The sequence below is a fragment of the Amblyomma americanum genome, chromosome 11 (genome assembly GCF_052857255.1).
Source record: "Amblyomma americanum isolate KBUSLIRL-KWMA chromosome 11, ASM5285725v1, whole genome shotgun sequence".
Taxonomy (NCBI): domain Eukaryota; kingdom Metazoa; phylum Arthropoda; class Arachnida; order Ixodida; family Ixodidae; genus Amblyomma; species Amblyomma americanum.
In genome coordinates, this window is record NC_135507.1 from 25291457 (window position 1) to 25313887 (window position 22431).

Below are 22431 nucleotides of genomic sequence, written 5' to 3' on the forward strand. Positions count from 1 at the left end.
CTCTGAAAGAGCATTAAAATAAGTGAAATCGGTAGAGGGTAAAAACCAGATAAATTTGACTGGACAGAAGCTAAGAATGCATACAGAAGAGGAAAAGGTGAGATCAAAAAAAAAATTACTTCATGGTGGAGGAGGAGGAGGAAAGAACTATGGACTCCAAAAACTGGGTCAGGTGAGGGGGGAGGTGTCGTGTTGGGAAAGAGGGAGACGGTGAGACCGCAGGCCGCTCTAGGTGGCCGAAAGCCCTAGGGTTTCGGCGACCCCCATGGCCCAGCGCACGATCCGGATTTGATCTTCCGGCCGTGAGCTACGCTGAGAAGCCTCCCACTGCTACTGTCGCTCAGCCCTCACTTTATGGTGATTCAAAAAGCAATGCCCTAATGTTTGAAGTGAGATCAGGGTGATTTAGAACTTGCAGATAAAGGAAAATATATAGCCAGGAGGATAACTCATGCAGTGTGTGTGGCAAATCATAAGAGATGGAACATATTCCACAGGAACTTCGCAGTATCATTCCCGATGCCGGCCAGATCAGCATCTCTGAACCGCATAGGGTTGAAGGGTATTGAATGTAACGTGAGTGTGTCCGTGGTAGAGGCCAATAAAGAGCACCTGGAACTTTGATGGCGAAAAGCAGGGAACGGACTTGAGGACAGGGTCTCTAGGAGTTAAAATTGGTATATACATAGTGAAAGCAATTGGAAGTTGCACTTGAAAGAATGTTAATTCCATAATAGTGAACAAACCCTGTTTATTTTATGAGGTTACACCTTTACACATGCGTGTGCACACCAATTATCAGTCACGTTACTTATCAACAGCTTGGCAGATACTCTGTAACAGTGATTCCTTCATACAGTCATTAAGTAACCACTCATAATAAAATGCTCACAACTTAATGTAAAATCAAAGAAGACTGTTATAGACAGCACACCAGAGTCAAGCCCCTAACCTTAAGTAGGTGGAGAAGAGATGATTTCAAAAAATGAACCATCATGATTATCAAGTATGTACACAGCGGTGATAAGAAAATGAACCAGTTTAAGGAACATCAGTGAAAACGTGCAATGCTTCGTAACATCATATGCTGAAAAATGGAATTGCACGGACAGTTCTTGAACAAGTAATAAAGGTTTCAAGGTCACAAAAATTACTTCGATTAATAATATTTTGGCATGCATTAGTTTCCAGGCGAGTGCCTGTTTAAACAACACTCCAGACTTGCACACCACACATTAGTTCGAGAGGTGTGTCTAGATATTGACACAGGACATATTTGTGGTTACAAATTTAAAATGATGTCACTTTCCATACAACAGATGCATAGAACATGCTATAACTGTAGACATCCTATTGCTATAAAACAATATCAGGATCAACACATGACAGGTTCCTTCAAAGGTGCCAGCAACAACCCATATTGTTTTCTAGGCAGCACAACACTGCCCTTGCTTAAAAATGGAAGCTGGTTCGCTTTGCCTGAAACTTTGACAAAAAATACAAAATAACTGTGATTAACAAAATGAAACTGCAAAAGAACTGCTGAACCCCCCCCCCCCCCCCCCCCCCCAAAAATAAAGATATCAAGGATTAAAACCATTATGTAGAGCACAGATCTTGCACAAAATGCATAAGATAACTTTGTTTTCCTGAAGGTTTCGTGCACCTTATGAAGTGGTGCAATCAAATGGAGTAGGTGTGTCAGTCATACCTTCTGAAACCTTCACAAGGCAGCCAATTCTAACCAAGCAGAGGTCAAGTTGAAACTACAACTAGTCATGGGAAAGAGATTTTCAATATTTAAATGATTACTTAAAACAGGACACACAGTTTAGTGTTCTCCTCAGCCTAAAGTGGCCAATAAGAAAAGCAGATGAACATCTCGTCACCATACTACTGGACGTGAAAAGATGGACATTCTGTTTAAGCTTAGTGTGAAAGGTAAAACTTGTTTCATATCAAGTAATCACATTGACAAGAGGTGATCAGTGCCAGACAGCACAGAATATATACTTTGTTTCGATTGCATGAACAAATGCTTTAGTGACTAGACATGTGCAGTAAAGGCTACACGTGATATGGCACATGTTTCCATAAGGAAGAATGTTGGTTTCCACAGTTGCAATCCCAAGAGCTGCCATATACTACCTCAAAAACGCATGAAAACTCATAGAATTCACTCTTATCATTCAATGTGTAACGAAAAAAAAACGCGCAGCCAAGCTCCCACGAATCGAAATCGTCAATAATCGTTTGATTTCAACTACAGTCGAGTCCAACGACAACCACCATCCAGCAATATTATGATGGCTAACACTATTCAGTCACGTTTTCAGTCTCCCTGGCTAATCCGCACAAAATAAAAAAGGACGATGCAGAATCAAAGATTGCATCTTGCCAGTACATTTGGCTGGGACAACTTCAACATGACAGCACTACTCCTATTTCTCAATTTCTCAAATGATTAGAGCGGTTGCTGGTCACCGGTACTACACGTTCTAGTTCTCATGCCTCTTAGTGGAAGCCTATGCAAATTAAGTTCGCACCCCTGGCAGCTTCAAGGCATTACATGAACACATTCGTATAGTTTTGCACGCCACATTCAGAGTAAGAATATCTTGCAATGAATGGCCTTTCAGCCAGAACTTGGCTGTACAAGCTAACCCTTACTGCACAACACATTGAGATAGAGTTCATCTGAAGTTCATTGAGATAAGTGGCATCTCTCCCGCTACGAAGGTGATGACACATCAAAAGGCGTCCTTGATATTCTGCAGCTGGCGCACAGCCAGGTCAACAGGAAGGTCGAAGTCATAGTCAGTTAGCCGGTCAAGAGACCTGAGCGCATCGTCAAAACCTTGAAAGAAGGAAAATATGAAGTATAGGTCAGGTTTTGCAAACATGTGCAATTCTGTTACTGGCTCAAGGCGTCTTTATATGAAGCGCACCTTAAAATTCTGCTGTTACTGAATCACAACACTGTATGGGTAATTCTATGATACAGCAACTCTCGTTTACCAAGAAATCAAGTGTAAAATTGGCTCAGCAGGATCATGTACTAAGACTACAATGCATATTATATCAAAGCACTCAGTACAGGCAGTACAGCAACATTTGGCTTCAAGGGATACCTAAATAGTGCGCGACTGCTCAGTACTACTTAAGTATTCCTTATTTATGTATCCTTGCACACATTCACCAAATGAAATATTCCATTAGTAATATCAGGTAAATGTGTACTATAATTAAAAAAAAATTCAATCAAATCTCTAAAACTGTGATGACTTCTTTCTGAATTTCATAGCGTTTGTGTAATGAAGAGCATCCAAAAACTCTGAAGCTGTGTTCCGTATGTTACTCAATAATACATAACTGCAAACAGCAGAACCAGAATTTGTGCTTGCCAGCATGTGTTGAATCACTACACACAGTCTAGAAACTGAATGATATGTCACACAACCACGAACGAACACAGCCTACACAATTCTGACCACTAAATAAAACGAGCCAAACCTACAGAACAATAATTTTGTGCAACAGTTGGCCGAGTTGTAAACCAAGCCTAATAATAACCTCCTGCAAACAGCTTTTCCTGCTGCAAGAAAACACCTTCAAGTAAAGAAAACAAATAAGGAACAACAATAATAGAATTTACATAGTACTTAGATAAAAATGGAATTAAAGTATGTGGAAAAGCATCTAGGCTTTCTTCAGCTAGGCCATGCCTGACAGCCATGCCTATGAAGACTCACCTGTCTTCCGCACATAGCTCCAATGAACATAGTAGCGTTCGACGAGTGGCTTGCACTTGAAAAGTAACTTCAGCCAAGACACCAGCTTTTTCTCACTGAAATGCAATGCAACATAAGCTTGACTGTAGTGTAAGAAAGAGTATGCTTTCATGCATCAGAACTTCCACATTCATTAAAGCAATGCTGTAATGTACAGCTTACTTTGCACGCACAAAGCAACACACTACACACTCTAAGAGTGCAATTACAAGTAACAGGTTGCAAGTAACAAGTTTGTGAGGACAGAAGAGCGGGCTTGTTAACACATCTTTACAGAACAGCATGGCAAAAACACGAACAAGGAGGAGTACGACAGCACAAGCGCTGTATCGTCGTACTCCTTCTTGTCCGTGTTTTTGCCGCGTTGTTCCGTAAAGACAAATAACAAGAACCACGAATTAAGCTTTTGTTGTGGTAAGACTCAGCAGACAAGGAGTTTGGCACCGAGTAAATGACCCGAGCGTGATTACGCGCTCACTTTTGATGTTAACCTGCAAGCATCACTTCGACTAATTTACCCTGTGGCAAAGATTGCCCGTACAAAGCAGCACTCACTTGAGGGCAGCGCACACAAACGCCTTGAAGTGGGAATCGTAGCTGCGCTTAAGTGGCGTGTGGCTCGATATGATGTTGTGCACTGCAGTCAGTAAAGCCTGCGCAGACATTGTACAGCAAAATTAACATAGCAATTGCGCAATGAAATAAGCACGCATAATGTATTCTCGCAAACGTAGCAAGCTTCCAGCAACCGACAGTCAAAAGCATGGGATAAGCTCACACCTGCTACAGCTGCTGTACATAATGCCCAATTTAAAAAAAAAGCAACAAAATACCATTCCTTAGGTGAGCACTGACAAGCAATTTTTCAGTTTTCTTTTATGAAGCAGGTGTAGGACGGCCTACGTTGGTCTTTTCTGGCAAAATCTCAATCACATGCGAAAAGCAAGTGCAAGCGTGACTCATGGCATCATTACTGCACATCTGTGGAACTAGTATGTAGAAAGTTTCAGCACTGCAACTGTCAAAAAAAAATGTTGACAAGACAATGTTTCTTCGCTGCTCCAATTGCAAACATGATGCACACCACCACTAGCGCTTCACCACCCCATCCAAAATTGACCTGTTTGCCTGAGCCAACCTGCCTGCCAATTGACAACCCTGACTAGCAACCAGTCTTGCCATCCACAAGTCAGATGCACTTGTAAATAATGTGAACACCATCTGCGTACACTGCAACCAGTTTTCTGACTTCAAATTATGGTAGTAAGTGGTAAGTGGCGCTCCATTTGCTCAACACTGTCATATTTGCAATGTTCGTGAATAATCTGCCAAGACCACATGCTCTCAACATGCAGGGGCAGTGTTCAACACGTACATGCACTTTCAGAGTCACTAGCTGAACCAAGAGAGGTCCCCCAGCACAAGCAAACAGCAGCTCACGTGTTTGGGCGTGTCCATTGTAGATGCAACAATATCCAAATTGAAGCTTTCCGACAACTTGCGCGCTGGAGAAGCATTGTACTGTGCCCCGTTCTGGCATTTAAGAAAAAAAAAAAAAGAGGGGGGAATAAAGCACACATTAGACCATCAAATCGCACTGTACCAACTTGGCACAGAAGAGAAATGCTTGCCTTTATCTCGTAGTACTTGAGGACGAGGTCCCATGCATGCAACAGTGAAGGCGCACTAGCCGACCGCAATGCAAAGCAACCCAGGGGCACCAGACTGCTACTCTGGCCAATCTGGATGAATCGGAAATAGATCTGTGAGCAAGGCAGCTAACAACACAGTCTAACGACTGTTCATAATCAAACAGACAAACAAAAACCTTTGCTACAGCTATCAACATCTGCATCTATGGTGAAATTTATTAAGCGATTAGGCTCAAGCACTCAAAAATGAAATGGACACAGAACAGAGGCAGGTAATACAAGGCACTGACTGCCAAGGAAGGGAGCACTTGTTTCTTTTTGTACAGCAAATAAATAAGTAAAAATTAACAAGGCATAGGTTTGACCTAGCTGCTGCTGTTCCCTTCAGATACCTGATGCACCAAAAACAAGGGCATGGGAATGGATCATAAGGAAAGAACTGAGTTTGAAGTTCCTTTTTCTCGGACTTGTTCGAAGTGCACTATAAAAGACAGTTGCAATCAGCATAAAGAGACAAGACTCAGTTTTCATCTTGTTTCCCCAAAGGCGATTAATGATTAACTAGTCTTAGACTGGGACAGAAGAACATGCTCATTACTGAGTCAGAAGAGCAGAATACCTACTTATGCAGCTATCTCGTTTGCCTTGACAGTTTCAGATAAAAGCCTACCACTACTGCTGCACAACTGAATACATCCACGATCTCAGCGATGGATGGTGAGGCGGTCAATTCTCTGGTGATTTAAATACTTAACGTGCAAATGGCTAACCCTGAACCATTTTATGGAGGAGTCTAGCAGACTTGACAGAGACATCCGTACTAGTCATGGGATTTGTAACAGCTTTTCTGAGTGCCCTTCGTGTTACAGGTTTGATCCTGTTCTAAGGTCAGTGCAGTGTATGGTAAATCCCTGATGAAAAAAGTTGTATCATGCAAAGACGAGGATGCAGGTTTCATCGTGCAAATGTGACACAACTCGTATGATATTGTATGACATCTGTAGGATAGATGTACGATTTTGCAAAAATAGATAACATTTCAATGACATTTGTATGGCAGTTGTATGACATTTGTATGATAATAGGATGAGCTTACTGCATCTTACAACTTTTTTCAGCAGGGATCTGTTTTCTGATATACGCACGTGCAGGCGACTACCACTGCACCTACATACCAAGCGCTAACGAATGCTGTGCAATATGCAGCAAAATGAACTGGACTAACTGCACTTAGATGAGCAGCATCACCAAGCAACAAGTGGAATTGAAGTATTATACCAAGAACTATGTGGTGCTGGTTTGTCACGTCTGCCCCGAGTCACTGTAGTGTGAGGCTATTTTGTGCCTACGACACATCAACAATGTATGTAAGCTAAGGTCTTCCTGGACTCAAAAACACTACTACCAAGTTTAACTGTTTATGAATGTTTTTTTTTACTGCCCAAGACTATAAAAAGTTGAGGGATGTATTTATTACGTGGGGTAACATCTTAGCAAAAATTTATGCTTTGACAACCAAATTAGAGGATGCGTTCATTACGAAAGTGCATCAATTTTACGAGTATATACGGTACACACAAATAAATGCATGAGTTTTAGTCTACAACATGCAACACCAACGCATGGAATTGAAGTTCCATGTGTAAGAACAGAGTTGTTGAACACAGTCATTTTTACGGATGCAAAAGCAGCAATCTCTAGCCAAGTGCCCGTTCTTGCTTTCGGCTGCTAGAAATTATGGGAGCTTGGCAACCAAGATCCACCCACCTCCATCAAGCCATGCTGGATCAAGTCACGCAGGGCCGTGGCAAGATCTTTTCGTACAGCACTCGTCAGCTTCTCATTACACAGCACAGCCGGTGCCTGTGAAACAACAAACACATAACCGTCCCTTTCCCTTATCTTTGGATCCTTCCATGCGGTGGTGCGTAAATGGCGCTTTTTTTTCCCCTTCTTCTTTATTTTTTTTTTACAGTAGCAGCTAACTGCATGCAGCATGATGCGGTCTTAATGTCACAAGAGATGCAAACAGGTGTTCCTGCCAGCATGCATCTTTAAACTGAATAAGACTATGCTCCCTGAACATGGACATTTCAAGTATTTGTCATCCACCGAAGAGCAGTGGGGGTTGTCTATCTTAAGGCTGGCAACCAATTTATTGTACAGACTCAACATAAATTAAGAAAGGGCATGGTAGCTGTTTTTGAACGTAGATTGTGCAGCCCGGTAGACACAAAGTGTGAGGACAACTGTCAATTTCTATTTTCAAAGTAACTAAAATTAATCGAACTTTTGCGCATCTTTATATTCGAAACACAGAGGTGGCCATATTCCAAGACAACTTCATTTGGCAGAATTCTCACAGCACGCTTATGTTCCGAACATTTGCCTCAAACGCACGACAGGCAGTGGCGATCTGTACAAAGCTCCTCCTGGTGTGACGCAGCAGTTGCTTATGGCCAGCTGAATATGAAAGGCAAACAGCTTTGCCCACTGCTGTGCACCGATAGCAGATGAAATACAGCCGTAAAATAGTCTCCAGAAAGGCCCTTACATCTTCAGAGTCGCTGGTATAGTCGCTGTCGACACACTGTGCCTCCTGTTTGGTTACAAACTCCAGCACCTGGTTGATGGCCAGCTCAAGACGTGCCCTCAGATCCCTGGGAAGGCAGAAAAATCAGCCATCAATACTTTCGGCACTACTGCAGTGACAGCCGTTAGACATCAGCTACCAATGCAAGCATAAATGGTGTACGCTGACCACCAGTTTGCATGCATTTTGATTATATCACAAACCTCTCTACATCCAGCAGCCCCAATCACAAATGTAGCCAGGATGCGGATCACAAATATGTAATGTGGGTTCATCACAACTGTATAGAATTGCATTTTCAGTAATTTCAAAAGAGGCAGGCTCGCACATTCAGGTTGAATAGTTAGCTTCAACTAATCAAAAATATGAACATCGCAAGAAAGAATCTAGCTGCCTATTATTTACACAAAATTGGCAGCCTACATGCTAGTTTCCTTCACAGCACTCTCCTAGGAGGCACAGGCATTTATAGCAACGTCATCCGTTTCCTTTTTCAAGTAGCAACTGAAGTATGTTGTGGCAATCATTGCAATGTGCCTCATCACTGTGACACGTCACTGAAAAAGTCATCTGGCTGCAACATGTACTGATTTGGTTTATGGGGGTTTAACGTCCCAAAGTGACTCAGGCTATGAGGAACGCCGTAGTGGAGGGCTCCAGATAACTTCGACCATCTGGGGTTTTTCTAACAGACCCTGACATCGCACCGTACACGGGCCTCTAGCATTCCACCTCCATTGAAATGAGTCCGCCACGGCCACGATCAAACCCGCATTTTTTGGGACAGCAGCTGAGCACCATAACCACTGAGCCACCTCGGCAGCTGCAACGTGTTCTGCTCCATTTTTATTTGTACATTTACAATAGGTGCCCTTGCTCCGTGCCAGATCTACATATGCAAATGTAGGGGAGTCACTGTTTGTTGGTGCATCAATGCTCCAGGACTATTTTAAGCCTGAAGGCCAACAGGGCACAGGCATCAAAAAGGCTATGCAGTTTAGAAAAATAGGCAAAACCGACACTTCTGCCTAGTATAATGACGTGAACAAGACTGGGTTACATAACAAAACCTCTGGAACTGGTAATTCCATTAGTAATTAGTAATGTGCTTCGAAACCAATCTAAAGGGCTGCCTTTCAGTGCACACAAGTGTGTGCCTGCATCTTCTCCGATAGGCATAGTGCACCACCCTGAGACTCACCCCCAGTGGTTCCCCTTGGGCGTACGCTTCATCAGGTTCCTCTGGAAGCCCCTTCGCCCACAGCCAAACTGGGTCAGGGCGAACATGTGCAGCAGCGCTAGCATGCGCCGCAAGATCTTGTGCTGGGCCTCCTGGTGGAAAAACAGCAGAGGAAGCACAGTGTGCAGCATGTTTCATGACATACCACCATCACCATCATCATGCCCTAGACACCGTTCATCAGCATCACGCTAGTCACAGGCTGAATGCAGTTTGCGACACCCTCTCTCACTTAGCTGTGGCTACCAAGATAGAGGCCCAGAGATGGTGGTGTCTTGTGTTGAAATAGAGAAATCAGCAATGGACAGCCAAGCTGTTTACTTCGCCTACATTGAAAGCAAAGCAAGAGTAGGAGCAATAGTGTAGCGAGATTAAACTGCACTGACCTGCAAGACCATTCAAAATCAAGAGCCTAAGGGTGACAACATAGAACACAAAAGAACCGAGCATAAAGTCAGTGGCAGTGACACTGACAAGCACATTACATTGTCGTCGGGCTCAGATTGCTAGAACCTGTCAGTTGCACTCTTTCCATGGCCCGGAATTGAAATGTGATTGCATAATCTAGAGAAGACCGGAACGTAATATTGGCTGGGTGTGATGACGGTCATTCGCATAGAATCAAGTCGCACTTAACGCATGTAAGCAGGGCAATTTGCACTGTGTGGAGAAAAGAAACCGACCTTGCCATATGACTGTGGTAATAAAAAAAAAGTGTGTTTCAGAACGGAAATAGCAACACCATTATGAGAACTGAGGAGCACAGTACACTGTCAAAGTTTCATGGTGTGACGTGCAAATGCATTTGGAGCCTGGACTCCAGGTCCATAGAGTTTTGGTTCAATCTGGACATCTGTGAAGCAAGAGTCACATTTTTTGCTTCAAGTCAGCGACCAATTTGAGGCACTGCTAAACATTAATGGCAACTCCTAGTATCCTTCAAGGTTCACATATTTCACCCGAAATTCTATTGTCAGTTCTGCTCAGCGTCCTAGTCTTCTATGTCCAACCTTATAGCCAAGCGGCATTTTGTTTCAGTGAAAAATTTGTTGTGTTTTACTTTCCCATTTCATGACCTCTATTGGGGTGATTTGTATGGGCAACCCTGTTGTTTGTAACGCCGCAAGCTAACCAGCCATCAATACTCCTTCCATGCCAGCTGAATTAGAATATGTGTAGCCTCTGTTCAGCTTTTTATGAATGGGGTCATCACTTGCAGTCGTCAGCTTATAGCTACTCTATGTGCATTTCGGTGAATAAATGCAATTATTGCAGCTGCCCCATTTCACGCTGTGTCAAAATTCATTTGCAGGTAATGCTGGGTGATGAAGGTGCAAGACTGGCTGGATAACCACAAGTAGCCCTACCTGGCTCTCCTTGTGTGCTCGACGCAGCTGATCTTTGTACTTCCTCGTGGAAGCAAAGCACTCGGAGGACGTCTCAGAGTGAATCATGTCCGGCTGCAGGTCGGGCAAGAGCAAACACAAATCCAAGGGCAACATGAGTAAGGCCGCAGTAAGCGGCACAACACACAGAGGCCATTCTAAGATATGGTGTCTGCACAACATACCAATCCTGCTTATCCACAGCTACGGTAAACATGAGAAATCTCAACCTACTGCACACTAACAAAGATCTGGAAAAGTGTTTTGCACCAAAGAAAAGCTACCAACAACCTTACAATGCACTAAATAAGAAGACACCACCACCGTCAACACAAGATGTCTACTCACTTTGCCATGAACTGGGCAGTTGCAAGTGCACCTCGGCTTGCCATCTGATCCTTCTCCTGAAAAGTGCGGTACGGCTCTAATATTAAGGCCATCACTACGCAACATTGCAAAGTTAGTATAGTATAGTTAGTACAATTGGTAGCCGAGACAGAAAAAGGAGCACACAGAGATGAAGGAAGGAGGTAGATTAGTAGGGTTAGTGGCACTACCTTGAATGAACTGAATGAATCTTTCAAGGTCAGTGATCTGGGTCTTGAGCTGCGAGACCAGCTGCTCCTTCATTTTGACTGGGTTCACCATCTGAGCCAGTTGCAAAGCATCGGAATCACAATGCAGTACGTGATTCATGGTGCTGCCAACTTCCAAGAATGTCACACTTTTCTCGGTTGGGTGCTGCTGTCGTGAATGAAGCTAGAAATGGGTAACGAGAACACGTAGGGAGCAGAACTAATTCATGATGTGGAAAAAAAAGTGAAAATGCCTAGCTTGACAACTCGCAGTGACTAGCAGATGGCTAGAATTTCAGACCTGTCAGAATGCATGGAGATCAGATGCACCGTTAGGCAGAGGACTAACTATGTCATAGCAGACTTGAGAGAAAACAGCAAGATCACAGAAAACTGCTAGCTATAATATGCAAAACCCACTACATGACATTTGTCACTCTCTTTCGTCTAACCAATGCAGACTCGTATGTGCCGGTAATGTTTCTTTTTGTTCCCAAAGAAACACAAACTGTGCCAATGCTCCACAAATACTTGACTACGTTCTGGCTTTGTAATGTAGTGATAGACAACAGACCTTTACACAAACGAAAATTTGGGAAGCAGCAGCACAGAAATGTCTTTCTCCAAACCTAACCGCTGTACTTATTTTCCCCAACCCATGTTTGCAGTAAAGTTATCCTTTGGTTGCTGCAACACGACTGCCATAAGGCTATGTTTTTGAATCTAAATCCCATGAAATCCCTCAAGACCGAATACAAAGTGAAGCTACAAAGCATGATTTAAAGAGAACAGCCCATCGCATAAGCTCAGGATTAATCAATGTGTACAGATGATGAGAAAGAAACAGAAGCTCTTCTGACATTTCAGCATGCAGTGCAAGGGAGACAAAACAGGAACAAGCGAAGGAACAGCTGGGAGATCGAACCTCCCGCACGGCTTGATCAATCTTCCTGCGAAGGTCGTCGGGGTCAAGGAGATCCAATTCATCGAGGTTCAGTGGAAGCTTCTCTTTGAGATGCTCGATGATGACCGACTGGCGTTCCAAAAGCATGCTAGATGGCATGCCTGCATCGCCTGTCTGTAGAAAACAAATAAGTATGCAAAAACAGGTATACAGGCACTGAAACAACAAGATATCTGAAGAAATAGTAAAAATGGTGATTGCATGCCTCTATTCTACACTGAGCTCTGCAACTATGAGTGGTTCATAGTTTTGTGAAGTTAAGTGCAACTTTTCTGAATATGTACTCCATTCAGTGGATTTTTTTTATTTTTTTTTTGATACTGTAAGTCCCATCAGGCACTGTAACAGGAAGGGCTGTGAATGATACAACCAGGTGTAGTGCACATATTGGTAAGTAAAACAACTTGAACAATAACATATTGCAAAAATAGTTACAAAACCGGTTAGAGAATTCAAGTTGAGGTACAAATAATAGGCTGCAAACATGGTAAAAGCATACCAAAAAAGGAAATCGGCTGCCGTTAGTGCTGTAATTTCAGTCTAGGCAGAAACAAAATAGTAAAAAAAATGGCAGAATAGGAAAGTGTGGATAATGAGAATAACTACTGGGAAACAAACAGGTGATCTATAACCAGGGCACTAAACGCATCTAATGATGAGCTGTTAGTAATATCTGTGTTTAGATTGTTCCCTTCTCGTGTAGCTCGAGGAAAAAAAATGAGTATTTGAATATCCCAGTACGGAATGGAAAATCGTTTAATTTGTGTGTGAGGTTGTGGCGGGTCGATCTAGTCTTTGTGGTCATTATGTATTTTGTAGTGGGCATTTTTAGTTCGTTGTGTATTAGCTGATACATAATTTTAAGTCTTGCAAATTTTTCTCCGTTCTCCAGGGCTAATTAGAGGTTCTGCACGTTTTAGTAATTGTGTTGGTGAGTCTGTAAGGGAGTGTTTATTATATACACATCTTAGTGCCTTTCTCTGCACCCCTTCAAGTTTTTTAATGAGCTTGCTAGTAAAGAGAAGTCAAACATTGTTGTCGTACTCTAGAATTGGTCTGACAATAGTTTTATATGCTAGTAATTTTGTTTCAGAGGGTGCTAGTTTAAGGCACCTGTTAATGAAGAAGACTTGTTTTAGTGCATTAGATGTGATGATGTTAACGTGCGAATCCCATCTGAAATCAGAGGTTAGTGTCACACCAAGGTACTTATGCTCAAGGACAGATGCAAGATGAATATTATTAAGTGTCTACTGAAAAGCTGATGTGTGTTTTTTTCTTAGTTATACATAAAAGAACGGATTTATTTAAATTGATGTCCATCTGCCAGTCCTGACACCACTGGGACACTGCTGTTAAGGCGTTATTTAAAACTGTATGGTCACCAAGAGAGTTAATTTCCTTGCAAATGACGCAGTCATCTGTGAAAAGTTTAATATTCTGTGAAACACAAGCTGCCTGTGGTAGGTAATTTATAAATATTAGGAACAGTACTGGTGCAAGGACACTTCCTTGGGGTACTCCCGACGTAACTTTAGTTGTCGCTGATTTCCCATTGCTAATTTCAACAAATTGCATGCGATTACTAAGACAGTCTTTAATCCAGTTTAGAACGTATTCAGTGAAAGCAATCTGTCATCAATCTATACCAAACCAAAATACCAATAGCATTTGATTATTCATAGCATTTTAATTACTTTGTTAATGTTTTTACACAAAATAAAGCTGGTAGCTGGCGGATTCCAAACACCGAGTGCATTACCACTGTACGTTCTGGTGGCAGATTGTAGTTAGCTTTGTTCAGCACCAGTCTCTGCAGCGCTCCACTGCCGTTTATGCTTCTTAGGTTTTTAAGGTAATAAAATGAAATTAAATGAAATAAGGCTAAAGGCTTTATAAAAACAAGTCCATGTGAGAAAGACAACAGTGCAGCAATACACTGTGGCCATGGAATCCCAGTAAACAACTGCTACAAGGGCCAGCTTTCCACATTCAGCATTTCTTTTAATGCAAACAGTAAATCAGTTGCAACACTTGAACTAAAAGAACAATGGCATTGTTGAGATAAGCTTGTATGGAATGCGGGCTGATAATTTTCAGCAAGAAAACCACTCAAGCGATGCACTCAAAAAGCCTATGACTGGCTTCAAAGAGGAGCACACCCCTTGAAAATGTGGCAGCAAACGAAGTATTAGCAGGAAAAAAAAGAAAAACAGGCCTATATAGCTACACACATGCATAATTTTTTCTCTGCAGGAACAAATTAAGAGATAACAGAAATAGCACAAATAATACACGTAGAATAACAATACACACACACACGTTAAACCGAGGAAGAAACTTCTCAAATACCTACACAACCGGTCAAAGTACAGATCCGTTACAAAGCACACATTTAACTATAAACTGTCCTTAGCAGCTAACGTACCTCGAAAGCGTACTTCTCCAGATCCTCAAGCTGCTCTTTCAGCTGCTGGATGAGTTCCTTCTGCTTCTGCCGCTGCTGCTCCAGTTTCTCTTCTTGCTCCTGTTCTGTCTGGAACGGCAACAAAGCCAAATGCAGCTGTCACATCCACACAACGTCCACAAGAGAGGCACAAAGACTAGTGAAAACACAAAGGGCCGAGACTCACCTCTGAGAGCAAGATGCCAACTCCAGTCTGACAAGCCCTCAGGTCTGGGATTCCACGGAAAGCAAACTCTTCCAGTTCTTTCAAGAGTTCCTGCGAGGTGAAAAACCACCGATGAGTGCCATTTAATTTATTCATACCTTGAGGGAAGTCAACAGTCACCAAAACCAATGTAAGATGGAAGAATGTTTGTATCTTTATTTTATTTATTTTTTAATTTGTGCCTGTTGGTAAATGGAAAATTAATTAATCTCCCATTTATTTGCTTGGCCAGTATGTGTGTGTATATATATATATATAGCAGTAGCAGTCTGCATTGCTCAATGGTCCAGCGAAAACTTGCAGAATGAAAAGAGTTTGCAACTCGTACGATTATTTTGGTTTATTCATCCAATGGTTTCGGACCGTGGCCTGTCCTTTATCAGTGTAAGTATGCACACAGTTTGGTCCGAACAATGCGATATTCTTTATTGTTGCAGGTAGGGCAGCATGCAAGTACTCTTTTTTTTTTCTTGGTGCATGCACTTGCCAGGAGAGAAATACACTGGTCCGCTTAAGAAACAGTGTCAGAAAGACGGACAATAAGTAATTCCCGTCAGAACAAAAAAAAAATGCTATATTTATGGCCACTTTTCATCTGCGTTAATGAATTTGCTCATATAAATAAATGTACTCACATAATGAACACACTCGCTCTTTGGCTGTCAGAAAGTACAACTTTTTTTTCCGCTCGTGTAACAGATGCAATGCACCCACATTCTTTTGACACGCAGTCTGCCGAAGTAACTACGCAATGATATAAAGCCCTATATGTCGAATGTCAAGTCTACTGTGTATACTTCACTCTATGCGGGTAAAAAGCAATAAGATTGTTCTGTAACAATTCTCGCAGCCAATAGAAACTAGGCCTCATCACAACGGGTTTTTTTGTTCAATCTGCCATATTAAGCATTGTAGCAACATGCTGTGGCTAGGCTTTGTGCTGAATGTTGTGAGCTGTATTAAAACTCTGACTGTGCTGTCTATATACAATATAATGTAATGGTCCATGCTACACTAGTCATACGAGTGTATTTAAGATAACAGTAGTTTTCTGTGCTCTCAAGCAGGGAAACTGTGCCAAAGAGCGCGTTTTGTTTTTTTTAGCAGGTGAGTGGCACCGGATGAAGTATTTATTCCATCAGCCTACATTCTGTCCCACGTTCACTGCTTCAAATTTTTTCTGAATACTTTACACCATGTAATAAATGCACCCCCGAAATTTTCAGAGATCTTCTTGGAAAAAAAAGTGCACTGATTATGTGAATAAACGCAATATACTGGTTACTTCAGCAAAACACACCACTAATTTATAAAAATAGCCTTTGAGGTAAAATGATGGTTTTTATGTCATATAATACCTACATGTTAACTAGTGGGCTGGTTAGCTAATTTGTGACAGTTACCTTTTTAACAGCGGCAGTCAGGTGCCTGGTTGCAATAAGAAATTTTTAGGTGGCCATTATTTACTAGAATTAGTTCCTAGTTCCTAATTCTATTAGCAACTAGTTCTAATTCTATTAATATTAGTTACTAGTATCATCTCCCTTTCCAGGGTGTAAGCACTGGTTAAAATGACGAAGACATCTTACCTCCTTCTCCTCCTGAGAGGCATTCACAATCTGCCTGAGTCGAAACTGGACTTGAGCAAAGTGCGTCGTCAGTGCGACCAGTGAGGTGTTCAGCTGCTCTTGTTCTTCTTCCAGGTGTCGTAGACGCTCGAATTCTGACAGGCTGCTGCAAGGCACAAAGTTTGTCACACGCTAGCCAGAGGTCAACCGTGGTGGCTCACACTCATTCTAGATCCGACTAACTACTCGCTCGCAAGTGAAGGCTCTAGCCATTCAATGGACATTTTCTATCACAAAAGGCGCACAGCTGCCAGGACACATTTGTTCAGATTGCAACTACAGCTGCATCGAATGCAAAACCAAAAACAAAAAGGGAATTGTAATGATTCATTTTATTGGATTGGCATTTACAGGTTTCGCCAGCTTTTTAAAGCAGAACTTAATATACATCAGACTGTATATAATGAGTTGTGCTTTAAAAAGGTATGTAGCTTCTGCAAAAAAGAAAAACAACACAATTTAACTGCCTGGAAACAAAACTAGAAGCTGCAGCTTCTGAGGTGAGCACTCTGCATTTTTGTTACAGCAGCAGCTCAATAATAAACTTCATCTTTGACACTTCTGTGCTTACTTCTTTCAACAATACTTACAGCACGGACCGTGGCACAAAATTAAAGTCGAATCGTATTAATAAAGGCTATCGGAGAAACTTAATACCCTCGCTACGTGAGCAGTGTCAACTGCCATTCATTTGAAAGGCACCTCAGCTTTCCAGCTACCACTGAACTGAATAACAGCCACCTGCATTTTCACAGTATGTTCCATGAAACTCAGTCCAACCTTTGGATAGCATGATAACGCTAATGCAGCCCATTTATGAATAAAAATGCGCTTGCATTTCAGTATTTATAATTTTAAATGTTTACTCTATGCTTGAGTTTGCTACACTGCAATTTCTGTGCAAGCTTTGTGCCATGTGTACACAACTATAGAACACCGTTCAGAGCCAAGACCATGTAACAGAGGCATGCTTAGCTTGAGTGCTTAACCACAAATTTTCTAATGCCGCTTCACAAGCTGGCAAGTTTATATGCACTCGTTTAGTGAAATTTGTTAACCGGAGACGATACTAGCCAGTACAGCAATCTTTCACACAACTTGAGAACATATGGCAGCAAGAATTCAGCCAATACAGCTAGTCCTTTAAGTGCCATATTGTCAGTTCACCCATTCAATTGGAACCCCTGACTTCGGTTGAACGGAACTAGCACTGGAGATCAAGAGCAGTTGGCATCATTGCATAACACCACTCAACTGTCATTCATTTCAACCATTAGTCAACTGTTGTTCAACTGAAAAGCCATTAAAAATGTTCGTTTACAGGGGTATAATACTAGTGTCATAATACCGTGATGATGGCCTATTGATTATTACTATGTTGGTGCATGACAGGCTCTGTTGTTTATGCACAATAAAACACAATAACTAGCCATTAAGATGCAGGAATAATACTGAATCCACTTCATTTGTGAGGAGTGAGGACACTGTGTTATGGCATTTAACCAGAAAACACATAAGCAGTTACAAGACATGAGGATAAATAGCAACAGTAGCCGACAATTTTTTCAGGATCTGTACCTGCCAAGTATCGACTAAAAGCATACACCCTGCCGTACTGAGCTGCACTCCTTTTATTAAATATGATGATGATGATGGATTTTTATGGCGCAAGGGCATCTGTGGCCAAAGAGCGCCATGGCACAAGGTTGTTTCTTCTACTCGAGGTGGGGTCAAAGATCCATTTCCCAAGCATTTCACCCCGATTAAGCCGAGCACCAGGCAGGGGAAAGCTTGTACCCATTGTATCACCGGTGGGTACATCCGGCGGCACTGGGGATCGAACCCCGCACCTCCCGCATGCGAGGCGGATGCTCAACCATTTGGCCATCGTTGCGGTCCTTTCATTAAATAAACGGTTACTAAAAATAATTCTTATTGATAAGAGTTTTTGTTCAAATCATCTTGTCGCCTCACCACGCAGCAATAGCTTTGTTTCTACATCAGTCAGCACAAACCTCACATTTCTGAACATCGATGCAGCTTTATATACCAAGCACACAGAACACCTTACATCATACCACTGCACTGTTGTTCATATAACAGAAGAGCTAATGAATGCACTGCCACAGTTACAATATGGTGTTGGAGAAAAAGTGGATTGATACTCTGGCACAACACCTCTGATTAAATAATGTCCACATATAAATTTTCCTTTCATTTGAACCTTGAATGGCCTTGAGCAAATTTTTATTTGAATCTTGAATGGCTTTATCTAGTTTATAAGTGTTTTTTCTTCCAGGTATTTTTGGCACAGCAGAGTATAAATTTTTGGTTCTGAAAATGCGATAGTGTCATGGACCCAATATACTGGCTTAAAAGCTAACAGCAAAGTCATAAACCCCTCATGCCAATAACCTACCATGACATTACAGCTGCATTCTTTCAGCATCAACTTGTGGCTACCATCTGTTACGACAAAAAAATACAGCCCTGGGACCACAGCACTGTGAACCGTGCACTTTTTCAAACAACAAAAAGCTGCTTTGAAGATCACTCCTTGCTGTTTGCATTCCTAAGCACTACATTCCTAAACATTACAGTGCATGCACAGCAGTGCATTCCCCAATCCTTGAGAAAACTTGAGAAAAATAAATGTAGGAGCAAAAAAAAAAAGAAATAGAAGATACAGCCAAGGAAAGGTTACCATGTCTCGGGGTCATCCCAGGCGTCATCGATTTCACTTGATCCAACAGGAGCCCACCTTTCCGCAGGGCGGTCATCATCTGGACTATCTCGACCAGTGTCGTCCAAAGAAAGTGACTCCATTTGGATAACCTGAAAGTATACAAGACCGCGACACAAGAGCCTTATTTGCTGCTCCTTACCGTCTCCGTGATGTTCTAACAAAGCCTGTAATAACTCACTGTCATTAATGTTCCAATCTCTTATGCTTCAATGGCAACATGATAATATGACAAAGTTGAATATGCAATGAAGAGATTAGAATTGCAGAACTCAGTAATGATGGACTGCAATGCAAAAGTATGAAAAAAGCAGGAAAGCAAGCACGCAATAGGAAGTCAAGGCAAAACTGCAGGAATCGCTGAGGAGAGCTATTAGTAAACTTTCACCGATTTCACTTCGCGTTATTGGAGTCAATGAGGTCCAGAACAATGTCAATCCAGTGATTAACACAACCAAATAAATTGCAGAGTTTGCAAATTCAGTAGGAGATATCATAATGAATGAAGACAATGGCAAGTTCTCACAAAAAAATGAAAAACAATTAAGAAGCACCATGGCAAGAAATCCCCAAGCCCTGAAGATGAAGTAGAACAGAGAGAGCTGTCAAAATTGATCAATACGAGGAATGCGAGCTCTGCTGGAGGAAAATTTTGCTGCACAAAAATTCGCACGCAGAAGAACAGCGCAGAGCACATTGGAAGCTTCACCAAGGTCATGATGTGCCACTTAACAATGCTTCTCTGGAAAAAGTATACAACGAATGAACTGCACCAGTAATCTCCTATGGCGTCAAAACATGGAGGCCAAGATAAAGGTTTGAAAAAGTAATTGCAACACAGACATTTTGAGAAAAAATATGGCCGGACAATATTTTGAGACTGCCAGAGAATCAGATGAAGTTGATAAATTAACACGGAGAGATAATTTCAGCCCGCACAAAGAGAGGGTTAATAGAGTTACGCCAAGAATGGCCTCTGCTGGAATAGTATGGTGTCTGCTGGTATAAAATGGCCAGAGCTGCACCGTCCTCCTAACAGCCCCAATTAATTTCAACACCCTGCAGCTCTTTAGCATGCACCTGCATCATGCAGCACAAGAGCACCTCTTGCATTTTGCTCGCTGTGAGATGCAGGTGCATCAGCCAGAATTTAACCCTGCTAGCTCGAGCATCCAGGAAGAACACCCTAGCCTTTGCACCATCATGACACATGGAGGGGCTTTTGCTTCCCACTTTACTCAACTAGGATGGTGGCAGGAGTGCTGGTACTGACAATGATGATGATTTAACTCCCGACTGCTTTTTTGGTATCAAATATTATACAAGACTATTTTCAACATGTTAACATTCTCCAGAAAATGTCTAGTGCCAACCCAGTGCTTTTACTTTGCTGGTCAGAAGTTCTGAACAGCCGTTTTCTTCTGCAATCACGGCATTTCCTGACAGTTCATTATTTCCGCTACTGAATTCTGGCTTTGTTCAATGCAGCATGGAGAACGTGAATGCCTTCTTGCGCTAACGACGCCGTACGTAGTTCTTTTTTTTTTTGCTTTTTATCCCACAAACACTCGAAAGTAGCATGCAGTATTTATATACTGCAACAATACAATCTTTATTCAGCTTTCATTGGTAATTTAGCAAGAAATTCTCATTTATGATCTTCCACGAACTTCAGTACCATGACCTATATTGACGTATTTATTTCTCGGCGCGCTTTTTCTTTCTTCACATCCCAACATCAGAGCCGTTGTTGTAGTTGTAGTGATACTACTACAACGCAAGTACACCTAGCTGCTGCACATTATAAATACTGAGAATACATTCTTTTATTATTTTTGTGCTATAACGGAGACCGCTGCTACCAAAATCCACAGGCAAGAATGTGGGCGTCCTGCCGCACGGCAAAGGTTCGTTTTGTAACGTTTAAAAACAGTGCCGCTATGAGTAGCGATATCGAAGGAACCACCTGCAGGCATGCAATAGGGCCAAGTAGCACGGCAGTGGCTATTCGTCAAGCAGTCGACATTTGGCGCCGCACTTCGTGACATTTGTGGACTCGTCCAGGAGGGGACAGCTGTGTTGCTGTGTCGCAGTGATGTGGACAGTGCGAGCTCCCGAAAGTACGAAACAGTGCGCCCTAGTGGTATGCGGCCGAAAGAAACTGATCGCAGGCGCTTTCAAGCACCGCGGTGGATTCCACCACAGCGGAACATAAACAGACGGTCACTGCAGTGTGAAACAGCATGCCGGGGTTACAATGAGGCGTGCTTATTCACCACCGCAAGGCATACTTAAGCAGCATGCAGATCTCGCATGAGTACTATACAGACTGGTATGCGCCAGTTGATTGATTGCTTCATTTAAAAATGAACAGTTCCGTCGTGCGTTTTTCACCAATGAAACAGTATACCGATATGTTTGCGCACTGCACAGAAATCATAACTACGCTGCTACCAACGGAAGAACCTATGTGTTAATTTTTCAACACAGGATCGCTAAGGATCTACACACTTTAAACAAGATACAGCCCCACAGTACGCTGCGATACTAAACGCCGCACTCACGAACAGGACGAGTGCGGTATGGCGCGCCAAACTGCAGACACGACCTGCTTATTCGTGAGGAGGGCATCGAAAATTAGCTAAAATTAGTAACGAATTCTTGCCTGGGCATCCATCAAGGGTAATCCTTGAAGCCTGTAGCAGAAACTGGACGAATCGGCCTCCAAAATGTCTGAATGCGAACTGCGGCACACGCACAGATGTTTCGACCAAGCCTGAACCCCTTAGCGGCGAATGTTGTTATATTTGTTTTTGTTTCAGATCGTCATTGGTCTCCATGGCTGCACGACGTCATGAGCGACGTCGTGACGTCACTGACGCCTACTACTTGCTCTAGAGAGATAATAAAATCGCCCACTTTTAGCTGGTGGGCATATAAATATTACGGCTGGTAGGAGCATGTATTGACAAACAGTTATGCGCAAACATATTCATACAATAAAAATAACTCGGACTCATTAAACAATGTCACATTTTATCTAAACAATCCCAGCGCTGGCCGCGCACACTCTGAGTAAATATAACTACGAGCGCTAATGTGGTAGTTGCAATAAAACATAATAAAGTGAGAGCTCAAACTTATTAAAAAAGAAATTACCTAAATTAAGCGTAGCTTTGATTACGCAA

General features: G+C 42.2%; 1 protein-coding gene across 2 annotated transcripts; it reads right to left on the bottom strand.

The window, feature by feature from the left end:
• Positions 1-733: 733 nt before the first annotated feature.
• LOC144110987 (RUN domain-containing protein 1) lies at positions 734-22048 on the bottom strand. Of its 2 annotated transcripts, none has more exons than XM_077644061.1 (17): positions 21909-22048; positions 19205-19335; positions 16462-16606; positions 14834-14923; positions 14629-14736; positions 12162-12314; positions 11219-11309; positions 11010-11065; positions 10644-10736; positions 9238-9368; positions 7998-8103; positions 7211-7306; positions 5423-5533; positions 5232-5324; positions 4347-4444; positions 3753-3847; positions 734-2857 (listed from the first exon to the last, which is right to left on the bottom strand). In XM_077644061.1, exons 1-17 carry the CDS (start codon positions 21918-21920, stop codon positions 2751-2753), a joined length of 1716 nt encoding a protein of 571 aa, XP_077500187.1. In that variant the 5' UTR covers positions 21921-22048; the 3' UTR covers positions 734-2750. The 2 variants fall into 2 exon arrangements, with proteins under 2 accessions (XP_077500187.1, XP_077500189.1); XM_077644063.1 differs by having other exon boundaries at positions 16462-16603; positions 21909-22044.
• Between the last annotated feature and the right edge of the window lie 383 nt (positions 22049-22431).

Coding starts and splice junctions, on each gene's coding strand:
- LOC144110987 (XM_077644061.1), bottom strand. Junction 12,315..14,628: donor TGGAGAAGTACGCTTTCGAG/GTACGTTAGCTG, acceptor TGTTTTCTACAG/ACAGGCGATGCAGGCATGCC. Junction 8,104..9,237: donor CCCAAGGGGAACCACTGGGG/GTGAGTCTCAGG, acceptor CTGCCTTCCCAG/GGATCTGAGGGCACGTCTTG.